Here is a 25,905-nt window from a genome sequence, read left to right as displayed (position 1 = left end):
AATTAAGGTACTTAAATTTGAGGCAGGTCAAAACGGAAATCTTTTTCCTTAAAACCATCTAAAACATAATTTTGTAAAAATATTGCAATTGTTACTATAAACTTTAAACAATTTTACCTCTCAATAAACTTTCATTTTTTATAATAAAAATATTTTCTATTTTTAAAAACATTTAATAATGTTCTTATTAAATAGAGACAATAAGACGATTTAAATTACTATCCAAATTCCAAACGATATTTTATTATGACATTTTTTCTTTACGTCCCCATAAAACGATTTAAATTAATTATACAATTTAATTATAAACAAATACATTAACTTCACAAATTAAGTTTCCTTTTGGTTGTTAAGTGACTCCATCCAAATTGAAAAAAAAAAAAAAAAAAAAAAACCATATTGCAATGTCAACTACATAAAATAGATCCGTATTAACTTGATTTATCTAATTGGCAAAAGTATCTATTTATTTTTATAAACACCGTTTACGTACATGCTTATATAATGATCACTAAAATCAAGTATAAATTAATCGATTATTTGTATGTATAGATCAACTCAACCGTCATAAATAATTATAATTTTTATTTATTTATTTTAAATATAAGCCAAAAATTGTGATGAAAACCTGAAGGATGAAATCAAAATTTTACATTTTAATTTTTAAGTATATAATTTGAAATTATATTAATTTTAAGGAGGCCAAGAAAAAACTATATATATATATATATATATACACATATGTATATATACGTACTTATGCATGTATTTGTGGGTTTCTTTTAATATATATATTTAAATTTATGAAGGATTCTCATTGCGTGTGCTTGTGATCCTTTTGAAAAAAAGGGATAATTTATAAAAATGTTTTTGAAAAATATTTAAACTTTGATAAAGTCAAATAAATAACGTTAATCAATTTTAATTTATTATTATTTTTATTAGAATTATTGATTCTTTAATATATATATTAAAATTGTCTGAACTAATAATCCGTAACAACGATTTGATGAAATTTAGGTCGAATAAGCTTACGTAACATATTAATTATATATTATTTCAAATATAATCGTTGAATAATATAGCCAACATTTCACACCAACAGATTAATTAGATATAAAAATTAAAAATTAAATATTTATGTAAAAAATTTAATACAAATATGTGACATTTAAATACAAATTCCAATCTTGTATGGTTGTATGAAAGGAATTAAAAAAACATTATTTAACCTTAAAATAATAATTGGTTTCTGGGTAACATCGAAATGAAACCTTGAAGATGATCCCATGTATTCCATTAAATGAATAATTAATAATATCTTTACCCAATTGTTAATAAAGTAAGTAATAAATAGTAACAAACTGCCTCATATTTTAATGCCATTTATTCTCAATGATGTGGTTGAATAAGTGTATGCCATGTGACGTCATATTTATGAATACGAGGTCCAGTTGTAATTATTACCAAAGTCAAGGGTTTATGTTGCAAAATAATAATCCAACATTTAAATACACCATTCCCATAATAACTGATCATATTTGTTTGAATAAAATAAAATAAATTAAATTAAATTAAATGCCAAAGTGGCAGTGACTAGGCGATACACATGGGCCAAACTCATACGTTTTTTAAAAACATTATCCTACAGCAACTATATTTTCATTGACTTTAGAGAATTACATTATTTAAATGACACACTCCCAATACTTTTTGTTTGTCCTATCGTATAATATAAAGTTTTACCAGCTTATTAATTTTATTTTCTTTGTCTCATTATGGAATATATTAGGTTAATATATGTAATTCGACTTTTATCCTTTTAATAATTAATATTTGCCACCTTATAGTTATTGTGGTTTCAAAAAGTCCAACACAATCTATATTGATAACATAACTTAAGTTATCAACCAATACTTTTGCCAACAAAAAAATGTATTTTGTTATTTTATTGGGTTTATATTATCTAATATTCTAATGAAAATCACGAGAAGATTTGGTGATCTATTTGGAGACATGGCCCCATAAACTTATGAAATATTTTAATCATAACACTCTTATTTTATATCATTTAATCTAACCATACTATTAATAATTTATAACCATCATAATTATTTTTCCTTTTTTGTTTAGTAAATTGAGAATCTTAAAATTATTCAAATTTAGTTGGGATGGGATGTTCTTGGTACACCTACCAATAACTTTATTATATTTATACAACATTATTTATTGGCCACCCAAATATATAGTATCTAACTCTACCCTCTATTAGAAGTTAGCTAACATTTGTATATGTTCATAAATACATTCCAAAAATTTGTATACGTTGGATTAAATAAGGAATATTACTTTCATACCAACGTGGAGATCTATTTAATTTTCGAAAGTAAGAACATAATAAAAATAAATAATTATAATTTAAGAATTATGTTAATAATTAATAAACGTACTTAAAAACTAATGTTTGTTAATTGTAAGGGAAGTTTATGGTAGGCAGTGTATTAAAATCATATATTATTTGTTTGAACAAATTAATTTACGTAATTGAATTGAATTGGAATTTTTTTTTTCTTTTTTTTAAGTATTTTAATTTTGGACGTTGTGGCAAATGTGAACACAAGCTGGCTGTCTATAATTTGACACGAGGGTTTATACATTTTTAATTTAATATCCTTAATATTTTAATAATAAATACTGAGCTTTGTGTTTATCTTCAACGCCGTTTTGATTCACCAAATTTCCCAAGTCCATAGCTAACCTTTTATATAATTCCAATAATTAATCTAATCTAATTACGTAACCTAACGTTTTATTATTTTTATTTTTTATTTTCAAAAAGAAAAAAAAAAAAAAAAGCCTAACTTTTGATCAAATCCACTCAAGTCTTGGACTTTAATACTTTCCTGCCAATTACATTGTGCCACGTCAGTGTCTCCTCCCGGTGGATCTTGTCGGGAAGAAAGAAGCAGGGTCCCACATTGAATTGAAGATAGGTGTTTCGTAATTGGTCAACGTTGTTTGGTCTACTATTTTGCGAAATGACCAATGAGAGTCTGCCAAGTGGATGCTGAGCCGGCATATTTTATTATTTTTTTTTTACTATATCTTTATGGCGGCAGATCTAACGAAAACCTGGTTATTCATTTTTAACCGTCTGATCTTTAGGTTGGGAAATTAATTTTAAATTAATTTTAATTTGGCGTGCTTAAGATTATTCATTTGAGCACGCTACCAAAAAACAGTTTCTTTATGCATATATAAATAATTTGTCATTTAACTAAAATTTATTTTATAATATGATGCTTATTTTAATTTAATTTCACGTTTTTTAAATTAATCGTGTTTGATATCCTTTTAGCAAAACTTATAAGACAATCCTACATACCTACACGTCTAAAGAAAAATAACGAAACTAAAAATGTGATAAGTGATTTGCTATCTAGTCCAAAAGAACACGCTATAAATGTGACTACGTTATTTATAATTGCATACCAATAAAATTGTTGATCATAATTCTAAAATTAAAATTTTATTTCATTAATTTTAAATATGAATAGAGTTAATAGAATTGGTGGGTGAATTGCACACAAATATATTTATTTTCATATTATTATTATTATTATTTAAAAAATGAATTGATTTTGTAGTCTAATTAATAAATAGTAACTCGAGTTTCAAAAAAATAAAATCAGACTCAATCATTGGTCATATCATTTTGCATGTGACCAAACATGATGCCAAATGTTGTCACATGCATGAAATAAAGTCCCTAATGTTTATATATATATGAGATATTTTTAATTTCTTTGGCTTTCAAAATTAAAATAAATACGAAATTATAATTATTTTTAGGTGAAAATACGAAGGTGAATGTCTTTGTGAAAAATAATTTTTGTGCGTATATAATAACATTGCTTATTGGTTTTATTTTTGCCCATAATATTAAAAAAAGAAAAAAAAGTCAATTTCTACACACAGTCATTGAATATGAATTTAAACCGCGTATGACTTTATTTTTATAAATTAAATAATAACTAACACCATGACTTTGATTGCCTTATACTCTGCGTCTTCACCTATTCACCAATCTCATCACAATAATTATTTATTTATTTATTTTTACTTTTTTATGAACAAACTTTATAATTTACAAAATTATACACATGATTTTAATTTATATGTTTAGTTGTTTCTTTTAATTTCATAAATTAAATTCTATTTTTGACACATAATTAAGTGGTCTACACTTTTTTTTAATTTATCTCAATTTGAAATAGTTGACAATATTTTAAACAAGATTCCAACTTGATTTTTTTTTTTAATATAATAATAATAATATGAGATTCCACGTCCTTCGTGACGAAAATGAAACATTATTTATAGGGGTGTGGAAACCTCTCTCAGACGTGTTTTAAAAACCTTGAGTATAATCTTAAAAGGAAAAGTTCAAATATGACAGTATTTGCTAGCAAGGACAGTGAGTATCGAAAGGGGGTGGATAGCAGGCGGTGTGCAAGCGAGGACAGTGGTGTTGGATGATGAAAGTCCCACATCGACTAATTTAGGAAATGATCATGGGTTTATAAGTGAGGAATATTAATTCCGTTGGTATGAGACCTTTTGGGGAAGCCCAAAGCAAAACCATGAGAGCTTATGTTCAATGTGGACAATATCATACCATTGTGGAGAGTCGTGTTCGTGCCAACAAGGACGTTGAGCATCGAAAAGGGGGGTTGGAAATACAAAATTTGTAAATTAAACAAAGCTTTTTTTTAAAAAAAATTGAATGTAGAGACGAAAAGCATGGTGTTGAAAGGAATATGTGTGACAAAATTAAGAGTATAGTAGAAATAAAGAAAGAGGGCATGTGATGACGATGGTGATGATGACAATATAAAACTAAAAGAAAACAACAAAACATTGAAAAAATCCACCATAGTTTAGCTTAGGCAACACGTTTCTTGGTTGAGCAAGGGGCCTATATTAAGGCTTCTTCGGGTGTTAGACCATGGCTTCTCTTCTACCTCTTTATTCAACAAAAACCCCTTCCTCTGTTACAAATGCAAAACCATTCTGCCATGAGGAATCCCAATCAGAACCACGCCGGAGAAGAAGACCACATCGAATTGCCGCCGGGCTTCCGCTTCCATCCCACGGACGAGGAGCTAGTCACCCACTACCTCACCCCCAAAGTCCTCGACGCCAATTTCAGCGCCGTCGCCATCGGCGAGGCCGATTTGAACAAATCCGAGCCCTGGGAATTGCCTGGTAAACTAGATTCATTCATTCATTAATTCATTCATCCCAAGCACACGATTTTTACCCTTTTTTGAATGTTACAGGGAAGGCAAAAATGGGGGAAAAGGAGTGGTATTTTTTCTGTATTAAGGACAGGAAATACCCAACTGGGATGAGAACCAACAGGGCGACGGAGTCAGGGTACTGGAAGGCCACTGGGAAAGACAAGGAGATTTTGAGAGGTAAAAGAATTGTGGGTATGAAGAAAACATTGGTTTTTTACAGAGGAAGAGCCCCAAAAGGAGAGAAATCCAATTGGGTTATGCACGAGTACCGTCTCGAAGGCAGATCCCCACTTTCCCCTCATCTTCTCAAGCCCATAAAGGTTTTTCTTTTCGTCCCTCTCCCTTAATTTATTGCACTTTCACCCCTCTTTATTCACTTATTTCATCTTTTGAATTCCCAGACTGAATGGGTGATTTGCCGAATCTTCTACAAGAGCTCTGGGGACAAGCGCACGCATATCTCCGAGTTGCTACCACACAAGCATATCTCCGACGGCAACGGCAACGGCAACTCACCCGCTCTTCCACCGCTGATGGAATATTCCCATTCGCAAATGCCGTACACCTATGACGCACGTGCATCGCGCGTGACCTGCTTCTCCAACAATCCATTACTTGACGAAACAAAACCCTACACCAACGCCGACATGCTTTACAACACCAACTCCCTGCCGCCGTTCTCTTACCCGAACCCGCCGCCAGATTCCGGTTGGCATCCCGGAAATTCCATCGTGAAAATGTTGCTGGAGAATCAAACCGGCGGCGGGAGTGGTTTACATTACAATAATAATAATACTAATAATCAAGTATTTAGCCATGGAATTGGAATGATGGAGGAAGATCCTCATGACCCATCATCAGCTGATGATCCAATTGACCTTGAAAATCTTTGGAACTATTGATAGTTTCTTCATTCTCAATTCTTTTTCCCTCCCAATCATTCCAATCATTCATTGGGGGATCATAGTTTATATTTAGGTTTTTGTTGCTAGTTCGTCTCAGTTGCAAGTTTCAGTTTGATCCAAATATATTTGTATATACAAATCTCAATACGTTTTACATGTATACCATGATTCATAAATTCGAATCTCTTTTTAACTTTGACTGTCGAAGTGATTTTGACACGGTACTCCACTAATAGACTTGGAATTTTTTTATTAACTAAACTTTGATAACAAAGATTCGTTCACGATATACATCTCTTAACTTTATTCGCTCCTTTTGCTTTGTCAGCTTGTTCAAAACATCGACTTTGAAAATATGCACGAATCTAATATGTTTTACTTTTGTGATAGCTTCGGGATATGACATCTGGGCAATGTATAATGCTAGAATATCTTTTTAGCAATGAAAAATATTACCTTATTAACTAAATATAAAGTTGTATAGTATTAAAAGTCTTAAAGAATCCGAGTGAAAAAGTGTACATAGAAAGACTACATTTAGGCACGTAATTTCTTTATATTTAAAAAGAAAATACAAATTATTGTTAATCCATTATTATTATTTTTGGAGTAATTTAATTTTTGTATATATTTAAATCTCCTTAACGAATAATTAGGTATATTAAGCGTATTAAAGTGTCCTTAATGAAGGGTATTAATTACATCTTCCTAAGCTTTCTAAATAACTATATACAACTTGGTTTTTTATTAAAATAAAATAATAATAATCGTTACAACTTGATATTTATGAAGGTGTAGATTTTTTTTTAATTATTAATTTAGGATTGGAATTTTTCAATATGAATGAGAGAGAATTTTTGTTATTTTTTAGTACACATTTTAAAAGTGATGTAGTTTCAAAATATTCGTGGACGAAAATAAAGTATTTGTACTAAATATAATAAATATGCATTTTAATTATTATTATTTTAAGAGTATTGTACGGATAAATGGGTGTTACGAAATAATTTTATTAAATATTATATTTATTTTTAATCAATTTGAGACAATCTCTTTATTACTTATTGCAAAGCCGGAAATAATCAATTCTATTTAAAGTGAAAATTGTACTATTTGATAATTATTTATTTATTATTTTAAATTTTTAATATAATATAATATAATATTTTAGATTGGAAAAATATCTGAATGGAAGTCGGCTAAGCTTTTTTTTTTTTAATTATTTTTTTTATTTTAGGGATGGAGATGGATATTTTTGGAGGTTGTATTTTATGACGCTGGTTTTTAATACACAAATCTTTACGTCTGTGATTAATTTTTTTCCTTTTAAAGATTTAAAATTTTAAAAATAGAATTTTATTTTACGAAAATTAGAAAAAATAGAAAAAATCAAATAATTATCTCATTCTCAAAACAGCTGCCTCACTCTAACGATTATTCTCCTCTTTTGTCTTCACACAAAACAAACATTTGCATATGAATTTCAATCATTACTATTAGAGAAGTTACGTGACATCACACATCAGTTAGAGAGAAAAACAATTGTCAGTAAAGATGCTGGCCTTAAAGGAGGTAGATTTTGAAATCCGACATCGGTTGAGAAAGATAACGAAACATTTTTTTTATAAGGGTATATAAATCTGTCTCTAGTGGGCGTTTTAAAAATCTTTAGGCGATGCCTAATGTGAAATCTCACATCAGTTGAGCAGGAGAATGAAACATTATTTATAAGGGTGTGAAAAACTCTCTCCAGCAAGATTAATTGCTAAATACCATAAATGGGTAGCTCCTAAAATGTATACGTACTTCATATCTATTAATTACCCCATTGAAATAAGTACGAAAATTAAAAGGGTAATCCTTTTTTTAAAATGAAAAAAAATAATAATAATTAAAGGGCAATGATGGAAAAACTATAAATGTCAAATAATCTTTTCTTAATTTTTCTTTTTGCATATATTTGCGATGGGAGAAGGAAAGTTCACGATTTGGCTTTAGCTCAATGGTAGCATTTGCTATTTTTTCACTTATACGTGCCAGAATGTAAACCAACAAATTTGTAAGGACTCTTTTGCAATTTTGGTAATTATGAATCTTTTGTCCCTAAGTAAAAATGAAAATTGAAATTGAAGGTTGGAACGAAGATGGAAATGGAATGAAAACAAAGCATTGTTTACAAGGGCGTGGAAAACTCAATATCTGTTAACAGTGAACTTGAACTATTATATATATATATATATATTTATGTATGTATGAGGTTATAACTTAGATACGAACGCCATTTTTCTTACTTACCATAAACCATAAACCGTAGTTCTATATTATTAATTTATGCTTATAAAATATTTTAATTAAATTAATTTAAATATTTTTTTTCACCACTCATTTATAGTTGAATTTAATGAAATCAGTTGATACTAGGAAAGGAAATTTCGTAAGTTAATATTTTATGATTTTTTTTTTAATAATGATATTGGGCTATTCGGCTAGGGCCCATTTAAATAATAAATGGGCCAAATTAAATTCCTCCAACCCAAAGTCGTTAGATTGCAACTTCATTCTGATTCTGAACTAACTTTGCGCGCCATCGAGACCAGCCCGTAGAACTCATCGCGATCAACCTGGGCGGCAAAATCAAAGAGGTAGTCAAGAAACCCTGATCTTTGAATTGAAGTCGAATTTACTAATTTTGTTTTTAATTAATGTTTTTCTTCGCTGATTTGTTTGGATTAAGATCTGAAATTCTGGGAATGTTTTGCAATTGATATTTTGGTATTCGACATTCGTATTCTCATTGATGGAAGATCTTTAACTTGAACTTTGGAAGATGTTTTTGGCAATTGTTTCGATGTATTTATTAGTAGATTACTGATTCTATGGTGCCACCAAGAACAACAGATGGGATTTGGTGAATCGATACCCTCTTTCTAGTTCTAATCATATCCTATTCACATGAACCAATGGTTGTACAGCACAATTGCTCATCTGCCTGTGCAATGAATATCAAAACATTTATGCTGATGCCTTGAATTTACTGTAGTTTAAATTTAGAAGTTTTGTGTGGATGTAAGACACGAAACAGCCTGTCAAAAGCATTCAAGTTTTGACAATGACAATGTTGCAGAGTATATCAGCAACTAGGACAGAAATAAATGAAAGGATAGGCAAAGAAATATCCAATACCCAAAATGTGCCTTTAAACACCACAATATTCATCTATCTGTTACTCGCTTGTAAATCTCAATTTAAGTAACTATTAATGACTGAATTATCTCATTTCTATGAATTCTTATTATCTGCTGTGCTCAGCTTTTTGCTAAGTTCAGCAGTGTACATCAATGATCATGTATTTTACTCTTCCTTTAGTGTTGATTTACACATATAATGCTGGTTATGATTTGTTTGGTTAATTGTAGAGGAGGGGAATAGCTGAGCTCAAGGCAACGACTCCAGATCCTAATATTCTAAGCTGTTAGACAACTCAGTATGCAGGATCAGGGAAACCAGAGGTGAGGTGACGGATCCTTCCACCTTCATTTTCTTGTTTCTTTATTGTGCCTTTGATCCATCTCTTTTATTTCGAAAAGAAATTGCATGTGTGGACTTGTATCTTTTTTTACAAATATTATGGTGTACATTTATTAGGGCTATTTACTCTTATGTTGGACCTATTCAAAGCTAAAGTTGGCAGTGATGAAATCGTAGTAAATTAGTTGTCCCCACGGTCTCGTCTACAACATGAATGCCGGATCTGTAAAGTTTTGTTTCTCACACCCTCATAAACAAAGCATTTAAGCTTATAGAAAAGGCCTTTCTTTTCTCTTATGGACCCCCACCCTCTTCTGTTGCCCCAAATCGTTTATGATTCACCTTCACAAGCTTGGAGTCCATAATCAATAAATTGCTTCCGCATTCAGAAGACTATGAAAGTACCCATTAACACACTATTGTGAGAAAGTTATACAAAGAAGCAGCCACGGTCTCAATTTCTCATTAAAGTGCTTGCCGGATCTGGATTGCTGATGAGAAAAGGTGGAATTATAGGGATGCTTGGATGATGTATTTCCAGAATCCCCTAAATAATTAAGGCTTCTTTTTAGAATGGACGATTCAAGCTAACTTCTGAAAGTAGAGCATAGTTGAGTCCACTATTAGATGAAATAAGGATCCATATGTTATATGGAAGATGTACTTATTTAGCAGCCAAACTTTGGGTTTGGACTCATTACCAAGGTCAAGTTTTGAGGTCCAGACTTCTTCCATCAATCACTCACTCATTTATTTTTGCATTTACAATTTGGGAACAAGTAGGACACATACAAGCTATGACAGGGAAAGGGTTTATAAAGTTGGACACAAAATGACCACTATACCCTCCTTTGGTCTTTTAGGCTTGTTCATTTCAACACTTGCAATGGAAACAGAGTAACTCTTGACTTTTTTGTTGCCTTAACCTCTTGCCTGGTTCTGAGTTAGTTGAAGCGACGTTAGCACATGTAATAAAGGCTATTAGCCTTGAAGTGATTATTGTGGAGCAAATACTGGTTGAAGGATTATATTTTATTAGGAGTCTTGAAATTGTTTTTCTGGGAATGCTTCTAGTGCTTTATACAGTCAATTCTTTGTCTGCTGCGTTTTAAGCATGTTATTAAATTCACGTGTCAACCATTAATGATTTATATGTAATTTAGATTATAATGAAAAACGCAGTGTTTTGAAAGGTAAGCATTCTTCCATGAATGTCCAATTGTTAATGGAAGCTTGGAAAGTATGTCTCATGACAATGAGTAACTGCAATCGATGCATTATCTAGTCACAATGGTCGGTATCTGTTATTTCAATCAACCCCTAATAATAGCATCTTCTTCAAGTTGGCTTCAAATCTTTGCCTACACTTTTCCAGATCTGAGTTGATGAAGGGTTGCTTAGCAGTTGAACACATTTGGAGCCCCAAAGATAATAGTGGGTTAGTTCATTGAAATTATTGTGTTAATAATTTTTGTCAATAAACAGATTAGCCTTATAGAGTTGTGAATGAACAGCTTTCCGAGCGGCATTGACTTTCCATCTACTAAAGAAACTGCTTGGATTATAATGCTACTCATTGGCTTTGGTACACCCAGGAAGACAGGTACTTAGGGATTTTAATTTTGTCCACCCTGCAGGGTAGACTAATAATTGGAGCGTTCATTTTTTAGCACTAATATTTAATCATATCATCAATTTTTGCTTAATTTAATTTGGCAATATGGTTTTAGATTTTTTTAAAAAATTTCTTGATACTGCACTGTTACATGATCACAGCTAAATCTTGCAGAAAAATATGATTTGTTATTTGTAATTTGTAATAATTCCTAAAAATTTAACAATAATTGACATACAATCATGTGAAATAGATGGAAACTAGTTAAAACTTTATGCTCTCGAGATCTAATATTGAAATTATATTTGTATTGACATTGTTTTGAATTATTGAATTTTGACTAAGCTGCCTTTAATTTACTGACCCACATCAACCAAAAGTTCTATCTTTAATCGGCATTTACTGCCGGTAATAGTTGCCTATTTCCCCACCTAAGATTTATTTTCGCCCTCTCTCTTTAGCTTAGAGAGAGAGAGAGTAAATTTTTTTATAAGTGTTTATTATTATTATTATTTTTTAAAGACCTCTAATAATAAAAAGCATGAACTGAAAAGAAGGTTGGTAAACGATATTTATTAGCATAAAAGCTCGATTAACTCTCACGAAAAAAGAAAAAAAAGAAAAAAAAGAAAAAAAAGAATTAGAATAAGTAAAGAAAGGAGAGGAAGAGGAGGGATAAATAATAGTAAAAGATTAATTTTAATTTAAAAGAAAAAAAATGGTGGGTTGGAATAAAGGGTGTTTGTGGTTGTAAATGTTAGAGACGAAAACTATGGTTGGGCAACTTTAAGGTTGTCCCTCAAATTTAAATTACTATTTCGTAATTGCACAATTAAAAATTTGTTTCCTATTAACTTATTTTCACACAGTCTTCATTCTAATATATATATGAACTGTATAATTTAGAAATAATGTAGAACATGCCTATACTAATATTTTGTAGCGTGTTAGCGAGTGACCTTGGTGGTAGGATTAGAAAAATGAGGATATCACATATATTCAATCTTAATAATTACTAAAAGCAATTGAATAGGATTCAATTATTATTGAAAATTATTAAATGATATTCATTATTATGCCTATAAATTATGAAAATTTGTCACTCATACTTTTTTCTTCTTCCTAAATTCTCAACTGAGTCGTCTGATGGAAAAAAAAAAAAGTCAACTTTTATAAACGAATACTATAAAGGAAAAGTAATATAATTTAACGAATAATTGTTGAGATTAAATAGAAAAGAGAGAAAAATAACTTAATAAAAAAAAAAAAATACAAGGTTCGTCATATGTGAGATTGTGTGTGTTGGCTTAGGTGCATTTAATTCTCTCCCCATTTATGCCACTGCCCATCTCTTCATTTACAAACCACACTCACTCACTCACTCACTCTCTTTCTTCTTCTTCTTCTTCTTCTTCTTCTTCTTCTTCTTCTTCTTCTTCTCCAATGGGAAGGTCACCTTGCTGTGACAAAGTGGGGTTGAAGAAAGGGCCATGGACTCCTGAAGAAGACCAAAAGCTGTTGGCTTATATCGAAGAACATGGCCATGGAAGCTGGCGTGCCTTGCCTTCTAAAGCTGGTCTCTTTCCCTTCTTCGTAACATTTCTTTTTAAACCCTTTCCTTTTTTCTCTTTAATGTATGCAAATGAACCTTTGTTTGATGAACACATTTGGCTTTAGGGCTCCAAAGATGTGGCAAGAGCTGTAGACTGCGATGGATTAATTATCTTAGACCTGATATTAAGAGAGGCAAGTTCAGTTTGCAAGAAGAACAGACCATTATTCAACTCCATGCTCTTTTAGGCAACAGGTACAACTTTTTTTTCTTTGTTTTTTTTTGCCTCGCTCCTTCAATTTTCTCGTGTTCTGGGCTACTGTCTTGTCTTGTTCTTGTCTCTTTTTTTTGAAGAAAAATGACATAAAACATTCAATATTGAACCAAAAAGCTTGAATCTTTTGGGATGAGGTGCACTGATATTGATGCCAACTTTGGCTTCATCGTTAATAATATTACGACTCTTCTGACAACCTGAAATTTTGCAAACACAACACACACGGCTACCAAATTTCTTCACCAACACGAAATTGTGTCTGAAATTTTGTCATCAAAACTCTCGTTTTTGAAACCCTCTTGTTTGTGTGGATGTTTAGGTGGTCGGCCATAGCAACTCACTTGCCAAAGAGAACTGATAATGAGATTAAAAATTATTGGAACACACATCTTAAGAAAAGATTGGCTAAAATGGGGATAGACCCAGTTACCCACAAGCCTAAAAATGACGCCTTGCTCACCGGTGATGGCCAGCCAAAAAGTGCGGCTAATTTAAGCCACATAGCACAGTGGGAAAGTGCTCGTCTTGAAGCTGAAGCAAGGCTTGTTAGAGAATCAAGGCTACGTAATAATAACTCACATTCTTCTCTCCAACAACTTCCAAACCCTCCTTGTTTTCCACCTTCTTCCTCTTCAACTTCCACTTCAGCTCAGCTTTTGCCCAATTCCGACTCGCCCGCTGCCATGGCTTCCCGTTCGCTCGAGGCATTGAAAGCTTGGAACAACGGTGTGTACTAGAGTTTACTATTTTAAACCTGAACGTTTAAGTTGATAGGTTATGGTAAATTTAGCTTCTTTTTTTTTTTATGTCATTGGTAGGGTGGTCCAAATCGGCCGAAGGAACCGGTGGCATTCTGACCCGTGTTATTGGGGGTGACCTCGAGTCACCTACCTCGACATTGACTTTCTCAGAGAATGTACTGCCGGTTATGGCCACCGGGTGCGGCGAGGGTGAGAATTCAGCGGCTATGATCGAGTTTGTGGGGAGCTCAAGCTCTTGTGAGAGAGAGTGGAAGGAAGAGGGATTTGGAAACTCAAGCCAATTACCAGAATACAAGGAGGGTTTTGAGAATTCAATGTCGTTTACATCTCATGATATGACATTATCCATTGAAGCAACATGGACAGCTGAATCCTTAAGAACAAAAGAAGCCATTGCTGAAGAAGGCTTCACTAATCTTCTTCTAAACAACAAAGTTGAAAGAAGCCAATCTGAAGGAGGTGGTGGTGGTGAGGACTCTGAAAATGGAAGTGGGAGTGCAGCAAGTGATTACTATGAAGATAACAAGAATTACTGGAATAGCATTCTTAATTTGGTAAATTCTTCTCCCTCTAATTCTTCCATTTTCTAAAACAGATTGGAGTGTGTGTGTGTGAGGCTCAAGAATTTAGCTGGGTTTGCAGATTTTAGTTGCATCCATAATTATGAACTCGTAAATGTGTAATAAAAATGGTTCTATGTGATTCAGAGTTTCACCAGCTATGTCGGTTCTGAGCTACTCCCATTAATAAACCCTACTCTCACATTTAATTCTAAGTTTATCATCAACTCACAACTAAATTTATCAGCATAAAACAAATGTATATTGATAATGTAAAGTGTTACGCCTTGTATAATCTTTTCACAAAAGGGTGAGACTCAAACCATAGATACCATAAATATTTGTGGAAATTAAGGAATCACTTTTGCAGCTTTCTTGTGAATTAGGTTTCCAGCTTCTCCGAATGGTATAATCCAAAAACATAAGAAACAGACGAGCCAAATGAGGATAGAGATAGCAATTATGCAGGTCATTCATCTTGGTCCTATCTCCCATTTCTGATTTATACCCTCTTTTAAACAATTCATATCTTCATCGCTACTACGATAATAGAGGGTCGAGAGTCTCTTTTCATTACGACCCTTACACGTCCTTGTACTTACTTGAGAAATATTTTGGAAGTCGAGTATTGAAAATACTTGGTATATGCCCTTGGTTGGAATTTGATATACACACTGCCTAACAACAAAATAATGTAAATTGAGATATCTAAAATCGTTCGTAAATGAGCCAACTAACTTAGGACTCCACCAATATAGGATAACCAACCTATGCCTCTATCCAGATCTACAAATACTAGTTAGCCAGCTTGTTTAGTGGACCCAAAACTTGACGAGTTAACATGCACGTAATCCATAAAACTTAAACCCTTGTCAACGAGTCTTTGTCCAAGAACGAAAACGTGGGACAACCAGCCTATGTCATCAGTGGTACAATTAAAGCATATCTTGATATGTTATTGCCACAATTTCATTTTGAAATACCAATCTTTTAGAGTAGGTAAGATGTCTCATAACACAAAAATCACATAGCAACCACATGTACGATTTAAGATAAGAAGTCATTCAAACCAAAAAGTGTTTTAACTTAATTAAAAGACAAATTAACAGTTTGCACATTCCTAAACTTTCAATCTATCAACACTTACCATGATGGTATGAAAGCTTACTATGAAAATGGAACAAAAAAAAATTGGTGGAATGAAATCGATCCAACTTAATCGAACAACTGATCTAACTTAACAAGATCGACTAGCCTGATTGAACTTATGAGTTGAACAATTCGTAGCACAAAATAGGATCAAACCGAGAATGAACCTACTCAAATCGATAATGAAAAGAAAACCAGAGCACAAAACGCATCGAACGCCAAATTTGACCCTAAAACAGAGCCATTGGCACATGTTTCCAGGCAAATAGAAGCAGAGATCCAATTTGAGTAAATCAAAAGAACGACTTTTTATAATAGGATAATATTGTTCACTTTGTGCATAGTTTTCTTTGTTTTATTTTTTGTTTCTCCAAAAAGTCCCCTACCAATGAGGATAATGTTGCTCACTTATATACCTATGATCTTTCCCTTAATTAGCCCATGTGAGAGTCGAACTTGAAAGAAAACGAAGCTGGAAGATACTTTTCAAATTTTATAAGGGTTATAAAATTGTACACAGACATTAAAATTTACTTCCTAATCTTATAATTTAACCAATATTAAATTACTACTAAGCAGATAAATAATAATTTCAAATTTCAACCCCACATTAAATAAGGATGATAGAAGCCAGGCTGTGTTGATAACTGGGGAACCACCAAAGCAAAATTTTGGCCACATAAATAACATTTCTTAATTAATTATAACACAATAATAATAATAATTAAAAGGTACCACATTTATTTCACCTTATAATAAGACCTCACATGGCTCCTCCGCTGCACAATAAATTCAACATACAAACACGTAACTGTGTGGAACTAAATATACAAATCTCATTGATTTCTGCTGTTTAAGAAGCCTCATTTATTTTTCAAACACAAAAACTATATTCATCCCCTAAATCCAATATGATGCGATGGTTCATTGAAGAACACACGCTTCAAAATAAGAACGATCGAGCGATGTTCAAGTTATAAACTTATGAGATGAATCTTCCTGTCCTAATGTACACCATAACCCACAACAAAGCATCGGCAATCTTGAGCAACACTTGACAGCCCAAGGATTAAAGCAAGAAATAATGGTTTAAGATCCCTTGAGCTGCAAACCCAAAAAATCATAGAAGCTTCTGTGATACCAAATGTAATAAGATCATAACGAAATCTCAATCAGCAAACTGGTGGAAGTAAAAGATTGGAAGATATATTTAATGCCATTTGTTAGTGTAAGGGCTTTACAGGCAGCACATACATTCAAAAGTGCTTATGCTGCAAAGCGGATCCCTTTTATTGTAGCACATCGATAATAGGCACCAAAATTACAGTTATCATCAAGGAGCCTCAGTACCAGTGCTATGAAGTTAAATGGCAACAAATATGTCAGGGTCCGTGCATGGAGTGTTAGGAGTGTGTTCCATATTGGCTAATTTAGAAAATGATCATGAATTTATAAATAAGAATAATCCCAATTACAATATCATACCATTGTAGAAAGTTGATATCATGGTATCAGAGCCATACCCTTGACTTAGCCATCTCGATCAAAAAAGTTGTGAGTCGAGCAAATAGTATACTTTGTTTAAGGACTCCAAAATCCAACCATTGTGGAGAGTAAATTCCTAACAAAGATGCAATCTAAATTCGAACTCCGTTTAACAAATTCACTTAATGGAAGACGCGAAAAAAAGAGCATAGATGTTAACTCCAGCATAATGTAAACAGGGGCTCTAGCTCTGCCTTATTTAGTTAGGTTTGTAAAAACATATGAGTTCACGCGAATGGAGGAGCGTGATTCTAGGGGCCATTGTTTTGGCAGAGTGGCGGAGTCTTCGTCCACTTATTCTATTTGTGTATATTTGGTTTTTCTATTTTTGTAATTAGATTTATTATTTAAACCATTCAACGGATGTAAAATAAATATATTGAGTCTTCAGCATTACCAGCGAATCTCTCTCTCTCTCCTTTTACTTCCGCTAATTTTTCCTTCGAAGAAACCTTCGGCCAATTTTTTTTTCGTCGACATCCGATTTGCCAGAGTCAACAAGTGGTATCAGAGCCTGGTTGAAGCGATCGGTAGTATACCATCACAGAAGAGCCAACCTATCAACAATCAAGTTGAATAGCTCAAGTGGTTAGAGCGTCGATCTAATAACACACAGGTCTTAGGTTCGAGTAGAAGAAAATGCAAAGCACAAAAATAAATACATCGTGGGGCCCATCTCAAGCAGGCTCGCTCACTCCTCCACGCCGCCAAGTGCCGGCATCTCCATCACCACCACGAAGAGGCCGTGGCCGACATCGTGATGACGGGCGTCGAGTAGTTGTTGAGCGAGTGATCAGAGAGACAACGACCGCCGTCGTTCAGTACCCGATGTTGACAAGGTCCAACTACAACGAGTGGGCCTTGTTGATGCGTGTTAACCTACAGGCGCAAGGGTTATGGCACGCTGTCGAGCCAGAGGAAGGAGAAACAATCGAGTACCGGGAGGATCGGCTGGCGTTCGCCGCCATATTACGATCTGTGCCCCCAGAGATGCTGGCTTCTCTTTCCACCAAGCGCACCGCACAATCGGCCTGGGAGGGAATCAAATCCCGTCGGGTCGGTGTACAGCGAGTGCGGGAATCCAACATCGAGCAACTGCGAAAGGAGCTCTCGGAGATTCGCTTTAAGGACGGCGAATCCGTCGATGATTTTTCAATGCGGATCACGGGGCTCGCCAACAGCATCACCACCCTCGGTGGTGGCATCAGCGAGACAGAAATCGTGAAGAAGATGTTGCAGGTCGTTCCCGATCACCTCGAGCAAGTCTCGATTGAAATCGCGACTTGCTCGAGGTGATCGGGAACGACCTAACAGTGGAAGAGGTGACCGGAAGACTACGTAACGTTGAGCAGCGGAAGAAGAATATCACTTCAGCTGTTGACAAGGAGGGCCGTCTACTCCTCACGGAGGAGGAATGGCTTGCACGCCTAAAGCTCCGCGACAACACCGGCGAGAGCAACGGGTCCTCCTCCAGCCGCAAAGGCGGTAAGAAGCCATGGATGTCCCACGGGCGCACGCGCGGGAAAGATGAGAATCAAAAGAAGGAGTCGACCAATGGCAGGCCGATCCATTGCTCGAACTGTGGGAAGAGAGGACACCTGGGCAGAAATTGCTGGAGCAAGCTGAGGAATAAGGAGAAGGCCGAAAAGGCCCAGGCCCATGTGGCTCAATCCGAGGAGGACGAGCCAGCTCTCTTCATGGTAACCGCATGCGTCCCCATTTTCGATTCCAACTCCGACGACGATCTTGAACCCAAGAAAGAGCTCCAGTTGGGCGTAGCAAAGCTGGCACCAACTGGGGAGCCAATTCAACTGGAGGAGGAGCGAGTGTTCGCTCAGATCGGCGAAAGGGACGAGCAACACGAGCACCAGCAATGGATCCTTGACACAGGGGCAACAAACCATATGACCGGGGCTAGATCTGCGTTCTCCGAGCTCGACTCGGGGATCCGTGGGACGGTGAAATTCGGCGACGGCTCCGTCGTCGAGATCGAAGGGCGCGGCACCATCCTGTTCGTCAGTAAGGGAGGCGAGCATCGCAAGCTGACCGACGTCTACTTCATCCCGAGGCTCAAGGCTAACCTTGTGAGCCTGGGTCAGCTCGATGAGACAGGCTGCTTCATTTCCATCGAGCGCGGACTACTGAAAATCTGCGATAATCAACGACGGCTGCTCACGCAGGCAAGACGAACCACAAACCGTCTTTACATCCTGGAGTTAGAGATAGACCAACCCGTTAGCCTCTCGGCCAAGACCGAAGAGGTATCTTGGAGGTGGCACGCAAGGTACGGACACTTAAACTTTCCTGCCCTAGAAAAGTTACAGAAGAAGGAGTTGGTGCACGGCTTGCCAGAAATCAAAGGCGTGAACAAGCTGTGCGACGGGTGCCTCATCGGCAAACAGAAGCGCACACCCTTTCCGTCTCGAACAGCCTACCGAGCCGATGAGCCATTGGAGCTTGTACACGGCGATATTTGCGGGCCCATCAAGCCGGCGACCCCAGGCGGTAAGAGTCTCTTCCTCCTGTTAGTCGATGACAAAAGCCGCTTCATGTGGCTGACTTTGCTGCAAGCGAAAAGTGAGGCGGCAGAGGCGGTTAAGCGCATTAAAGCGCGAGCGGAGGCCGAATGTGAGAAGAAGATGCGAGTGCTGCGCACAGACCGTGGCGGAGAATTCACCTCGGCAAGTTTCAGTAAGTACTGCGATGAGGTCGGCATACAACGGCACCTAACGGCGCCCTACTCCCCCCAACAGAACGGAGTGGTAGAGCGCCGAAATCAGACCATTGTCGGGACAGCGAGGTCATTGTTGGTGACGGCCGGGATGCCTGGGAGATTCTGGGGAGAGGCAGTAATGACGGCTGTCTATCTCCTCAATCGGTCACCAACCCGAAGCCTCGACGGGAAGACGCCATATGAAGCCTGGTACAACAAAAAACCAACAGTACACCATTTTCGCGTGTTCGGCTGCGTCGCATACATGAAGGTAACACGTCCCCATCTCGCCAAGCTCGATCCCAGGGGGCTGAAGGTCGTCTTCATCGGCTACGAACCCGGGAGCAAGGCGTACAGACTCTATGATCCTGTGGGGGGGCGAGCTCACGTGTCTCGCGACGTCGTCTTCGACGAAAGCACCTTCTGGCAGTGGAATGACGTGATCGAGGCAGACCGTAATCCAAATCAATTCACGGTGGAGTACCTCGTCACTGAGCCTGAAGAAGGAGGAGCCCAGCATCAGGAGACGTCACCGCCGCCAGCAGGTGCACCACATGAACCAGTGGAATTCGCAACACCACGGACTGCGGATTCGACGCTGGATGCCGATCACGATACTGATCTGGAGGCTAGGTACCGGAGGATGGATGACCTAGTGGGAGGAGGTGAACCACCTGGACTAGCAGCGCGCGAGCTCGAGGAAGTGGCCGAACTACACGCCGTCAGTGCAGATGAACCAAACACCTTCGCCGAAGCAGAAAAGAACCCGTGCTGGCGGAAGGCAATGCAGGAGGAGATGACATCCATCACTGAGAACCAGACGTGGAGTCTGGAGGATATGCCACCGGGACACCGAGCCATAGGGCTCAAATGGGTCTTCAAACTGAAGCGCAACGAAAAAGGAGAAGTTGTGAAGCACAAGGCTCGTCTGGTGGCGAAGGGCTACGTCCAGAAGCAAGGAGTGGATTTCGAAGAGGTATTTGCGCCAGTAGCAAGGTTAGAATCCGTTCGTTTCCTGCTGGCAATTGCAGCACATCACTCTTGGGAGGTTCACCATATGGACGTAAAGTCTGCTTTCCTTAACGGAGAGTTGAAGGAGACCGTCTATGTTCGACAACCACCTGGCTTCCTGGATAACGACAACCCTAATAAGGTACTGCGCCTGCACAAAGCACTCTACGGGCTTCGACAAGCCCCACGAGCCTGGAACGCGAAGCTCGACAGTACCCTACTGTCACTGAATTTCAAACGTTGTGCCTCTGAGCATGGCATGTACACGTACGGCCACGGCAAAAAGCGACTGATCGTGGGAGTGTACGTCGACGACCTCATAATCACTGGAGGCGACGTGGGAGTCCTCGGAAGGTTCAAGAAGGAGATGTCGAAAAACTTCGAGATGAGCGATCTCGGTGTGCTCAGCTACTACCTCGGCATCGAAGTGCAACAGAACTCTTCCGGCATCTCCATCTGCCAAAGTGCATACGCGAGAAAGCTGCTGGACACAACTGGGCTTATGGACAGTAATCCTACCAGGACGCCAATGGAGGCCCGACTTCAACTAAGGAAGGCCGGCACTACGACGACAGTCGACTCCACCAATTACCGCAGCATTGTCGGGAGTCTGCGCTATCTGGTAAACTCTCGTCCTGATCTTGCTTATTCTGTTGGATATGTGAGTAGGTTTATGGAAGCACCTAGGGAGGAGCATCTAGTGGCTGTCAAGCGCATCCTGCGCTATGTAGCCGGAACCAGAGACTGGGGCGTAAGATACTGCGCTGGGAGCGAAAAGGAGAAACTCAAACTGGTCGGCTACAGCGATAGTGACATGGCCGGTGACGTTGATGATCGTAAGAGCACCAGCGGAATGATCTACTTTCTCTCAGGCGGCGCGATCTGCTGGCAATCAACAAAACAGAAGGTAGTTGCTTTGTCTTCCTGCGAAGCAGAATACATCGCCGCTTCGATGGCAGCAACTCAAGGGATCTGGCTTGCACGACTAATGGAAGAAATCATCGGGAGAGAAAGCGATCCACCAATGCTATACATAGACAACAAAGCTACGATCTCCCTGATCAAAAATCCAGTTTTGCACGACCGGAGCAAGCACATAGAAATCAGATTCCACTACATTCGAGAATGTGCAGATCGAGGGCTCATCAAAATTGATTTCATCCGAACAGAGGAACAACTTGGAGACATTTTCACCAAATCCCTGGCGCGGGTGAAATTTGAAGAACTACGCTCAAAGATCGGAGTTCAAATAATAAGGTACAGCTTTTAGGAGGAGATTGTTAAATAAAAGCTCTGCCTTATTTAGTTAGGTTTGTAAAAACATATGAGTTCACGCGAATGGAGGAGCGTGATTCTAGGGGCCATTGTTTTGGCAGAGTGGCGGAGTCTTCGTCCACTTATTCTATTTGTGTATATTTGGTTTTTCTATTTTTGTAATTAGATTTATTATTTAAACCATTCAACGGATGTAAAATAAATATATTGAGTCTTCAGCATTACCAGCGAATCTCTCTCTCTCTCTCCTTTTACTTCCGCTAATTTTTCCTTCGAAGAAACCTTCGGCCAATTTTTTTTTCGTCGACATCCGATTTGCCAGAGTCAACACTCTACACAACTCAAATGATTGAACCCCCTGCAGGTTTCAAGGCTGAAATCAACATTCCCGAGTGAAAAAAAAAAGAAAAAAAAAACTGCAATAAAATGCATATGGTAAACTCCTTTTCAAGAAAGTCAAGAACGGAAACGGAAATGGCCGGATCAGAAAGCTTGAAAATCTAATTCATGCAGAATATGAAGATTAACGACTGTGCATACAAAATACATCACCAAAGCAAATCACTGACCAAATTTAGACATACGACGTAGCTTATTTCTGCTATTTGGGCATAAGAACTTCCGCTCCGGATGTCGAACAATGCCGCTAGAACTTTGGCATCGGCATTTAAATACAGCGATCGCTGAAATTAGGGCAGCGCAGGGGAATCTCCCGCCAATCTTTAAACAAAGAAGCTACATCAACGGCCAAGCAGAAAATTAATTTTAAGACGTTGGAAATCGACGGTGGTGATGATAATAACTTTAGTTTAATTTTGAAATTAATTTTACACTCTCTAATTTATTTATTTATTCTCATCAAAACTTCAAAATCTATTATTTAAATAATTGTTTTAAACGAAAACTAAAAAAATATTAAATTTGTCTACCAATTCAAATAAAAAAAATTGTTAACACTATAATTAATGAATTACGATAAAATAATTTAAAAAAAAATTATCTTAAATTTTTTAAAGGTAGAGTGGATTAGAATACAAAAGAATAATTAAAAGAAGAAAAAAAAAGCCTTAAACAATTGCTTATGACAGAGTAAATGGATCTTAATCTGGAAGCACAAATGGTATTAGATTAAGAGCATACAAATATTTATGGATTCTGATAGAAATTGGCACACCCAGATTCCAGTATTCCCGATTCCTTCTTGATTTTCCCTTTCATTCCTTCTAAATTCTGAGTTCATTCGATTCCCCCCTTTCCATTTTTCCTCCTTTTTTTCGTTACTCGCATCGTCAACTCCAATCTTTCGAGATTTGTGCTATGAAATTTGGGAAGGAATTCAAAACCCATCTGGAGCAGACGCTTCCCGAGTGGAGGGACAAGTTTCTGTGTTACAAACCCCTCAAAAAGCTCATCAAACACTACCCTAATCTCCCTTCTTCCTTTGATCCAATACCCACCAACTATTCGCTTAATTTTGTTCTTCCTCCCCTTCAGCAGCCGGTTTCCTTTGACGATCCCGCCGATTCTACGTCTTTTGAATCCGTTCGTGACCGCTGCGAGACGGGTGATGGTTCTTTGGTTGACCTGCAGGATTGGTTCGTTAAGATTCTCAATGAAGAGCTGGAGAAGTTGAATGATTTTTATGTTGATAAAGAGGAAGAGTTTGTTATTCGATTTCAGGTTCTCTGTTTTTTGTTTTACTTTCTTTGTTTTTGGCGACTGTTCTTCGATTTGCCTGCCTGTTGCTCTGATATGTACATGCATTTTACAATTTGGGTTTACTGTGCTATTGCGTTCTCTGTGGGGTATTTGACATTTCTAAGCTAATTGTTATGAGATTAAGAAACCTATCTGAAGTGGAATGTGCACGATGCCCCATATTTTGGATTACAGTAGGAGTTGAGCCATCCATGACTATGCAGTCAAGTCATTCATATTGGCCTTCCAATGAGCCTTCACGGCAGCTTCTGTCTCCCTGGATTAAAGATTAGCAATGCCTGAGTTGGTCGTAGAAAAGTCAGCTTGGTAGAACACAAGATTGATCGAGTACTATGGTGTAAGAGACCAAGCCCACGGCTAGCAGATAGTGTCTTCTTTGGGCTTTCCCTTTCGAATTTCCCCTCAAGGTTTTTAGAATGTGCATGCTAGGGAGAGGTTTTCACACCCTTATAAAGAATATCTCGTCTCCTCTCCAACCAATGTGGGATCTCACAATCTACTTCCCTTCGGAGCCCAGCGTCCTCGTTAGCACTTATTTCCTTCTCTAGTCGATGTGGGACCTCCCAAACCACCTCCCTTCGGGGCTCAACGTCCTTTCTGGCACACCGCCTCATGTCCACCCCCTTCGGGGCTCAGCTTCCTCACTGGCACATCGCCCGGTGTCTGGCTCTGATACCATTTGTAACGGTTCAAGCCGACCGCTAGCAGATATTGTCTTTTTTGGACTTTCCCCTCAAGGTTTTTAAAACCTAGGGAGAGGTTTTTACACCCTTATAAAAAGTGTTTCGTTCTCGTCTCCAACTGATGTGAGACAACTTTTTTGGGGTGGCCATGATGATGTTTAGTTCTTGCACTTTGGTTCTGTATGTTTTCTGCATAATGTTTTCAGGGTTATATTCTTGGACTTGTTCTATTAAAAAACTATGTGCTATGCTAATTTCGTATCGAGATTGGAAAGGTTTCAGGCAGTTCTATCACTATTAGCTGTCTAATGATGCTTGAGTTCCTATTTGACACAGGAGCTGAAGCAAAGAATTGATCATGTCAAGGAAAAAAGCAGCAGGGGAGGAGTTTTTACATCAGAGAGTGAATTCAGTGAAGAAATGATGAACATTCGTAAGGACTTCGTTGCTATTCATGGAGGAATGGTGCTTCTCAAAAACTATAGCTCCCTGAATTTTGCAGGTAAATGACCTTAGAGGTAAAGTAATAGATCAATCTATAGAAACTTGAGCGTAATATCATTCATTTTTCCCAAGGAGAGTTAAAAATTGTAAGTTCATATCCAACTTTAGACTACGTCCTCTGGTTTTTGGTCCCTAGGTGCATTGTTGTTATGGTTCATGTCTCTGTTTTCTAACTATGAGTTTTTCAGGGCTAATAAAAATTCTGAAGAAGTACGACAAACGAACGGGCGAGTTGTTGCGTTTGCCTTACATGCAACTTGTAGTACGTCAACCGTTCTTTACAACAGAACTTCTCACAAGTCTGGTTCATCAATGTGAGGCAAATCTCGAGCTACTCTTCCCATTGGAAGCAGAAGTCGTTGAATCTACCCCAGCCATACAAGTCAATCAGAACCCGATACTCAATAGCTCAAGAACTATTACTGCTAAGACACCTTCAAATCTTGGGGAGGAAAGTGAGGATTTATATCGAAGCATTGTCGCTGCGATGACAGCCCTTCGTGGCCTACAAAAAGAAAGTTCCACCAACAATCCATTGTCATTTTCTTCTCTCTTTAAGAATCAGGACGACGAGAGTACCGGTGCTGTGACCGATGAGAACTCTCCCTCGAACTCATCTACTTCTTTGCCTAAAGGTAATGAAGATGATGATTAGTTTTGTTTTTTTCTTTTCAAGAGTACACCATTCAACTCCGTACACAAATCCGACTTGAATGAGAGATATCTAATTTTGTACATTCGATGTATAGAACCCTTTGTTTCGACTCTTTCGCTCTTCTAAATAAGTTCTATGTTCCATGAACAT

At 37.0% G+C, this 25,905-nt stretch overlaps 3 protein-coding genes and 2 long non-coding RNA genes across 5 annotated transcripts; 3 read left to right on the top strand and 2 right to left on the bottom strand.

The window, feature by feature from the left end:
• Positions 1 to 106: 106 nt before the first annotated feature.
• LOC111486954 lies at positions 107 to 24,363 on the bottom strand. The gene is made up of 3 exons (XR_002718963.1): positions 24,260 to 24,363; positions 6,494 to 6,504; positions 107 to 117 (listed from the first exon to the last, which is right to left on the bottom strand). It is a non-coding gene; the product is annotated as an uncharacterized LOC111486954 (long non-coding RNA).
• LOC111486952 (NAC domain-containing protein 92-like) lies at positions 5,005 to 6,407 on the top strand. Its single transcript, XM_023134133.1, has 3 exons — positions 5,005 to 5,268; positions 5,343 to 5,623; positions 5,705 to 6,407. Exons 1-3 carry the CDS (start codon positions 5,061 to 5,063, stop codon positions 6,203 to 6,205), a joined length of 990 nt encoding a protein of 329 aa, XP_022989901.1. The 5' UTR covers positions 5,005 to 5,060; the 3' UTR covers positions 6,206 to 6,407.
• LOC111486949 (transcription factor MYB106-like) lies at positions 12,617 to 14,710 on the top strand. Its single transcript, XM_023134131.1, has 4 exons — positions 12,617 to 12,927; positions 13,029 to 13,158; positions 13,500 to 13,906; positions 13,999 to 14,710. The coding sequence occupies exons 1-4, from the start codon at positions 12,687 to 12,689 to the stop codon at positions 14,529 to 14,531; spliced, it is 1,311 nt and encodes a 436-aa protein (XP_022989899.1). The 5' UTR covers positions 12,617 to 12,686; the 3' UTR covers positions 14,532 to 14,710.
• On the bottom strand, positions 17,202 to 23,413 carry LOC111486953. Its single transcript, XR_002718962.1, has 3 exons — positions 23,335 to 23,413; positions 22,531 to 22,929; positions 17,202 to 17,383 (listed from the first exon to the last, which is right to left on the bottom strand). It is a non-coding gene; the product is annotated as an uncharacterized LOC111486953 (long non-coding RNA).
• Positions 23,189 to 25,898, top strand: LOC111486950 (SPX domain-containing protein 4). Its single transcript, XM_023134132.1, has 3 exons — positions 23,189 to 23,874; positions 24,933 to 25,098; positions 25,289 to 25,898. Exons 1-3 carry the CDS (start codon positions 23,512 to 23,514, stop codon positions 25,753 to 25,755), a joined length of 996 nt encoding a protein of 331 aa, XP_022989900.1. The 5' UTR covers positions 23,189 to 23,511; the 3' UTR covers positions 25,756 to 25,898.
• The last annotated feature ends 7 nt before the right edge of the window (positions 25,899 to 25,905 follow it).

This window comes from Cucurbita maxima, unplaced genomic scaffold (assembly GCF_002738345.1).
Source record: "Cucurbita maxima cultivar Rimu unplaced genomic scaffold, Cmax_1.0 Cma_Scf00012, whole genome shotgun sequence".
In the NCBI taxonomy this organism is placed as follows: domain Eukaryota; kingdom Viridiplantae; phylum Streptophyta; class Magnoliopsida; order Cucurbitales; family Cucurbitaceae; genus Cucurbita; species Cucurbita maxima.
Note: the sequence above shows the minus strand (reverse complement) of the source record. Positions and strands in the feature narration are given on the sequence as shown.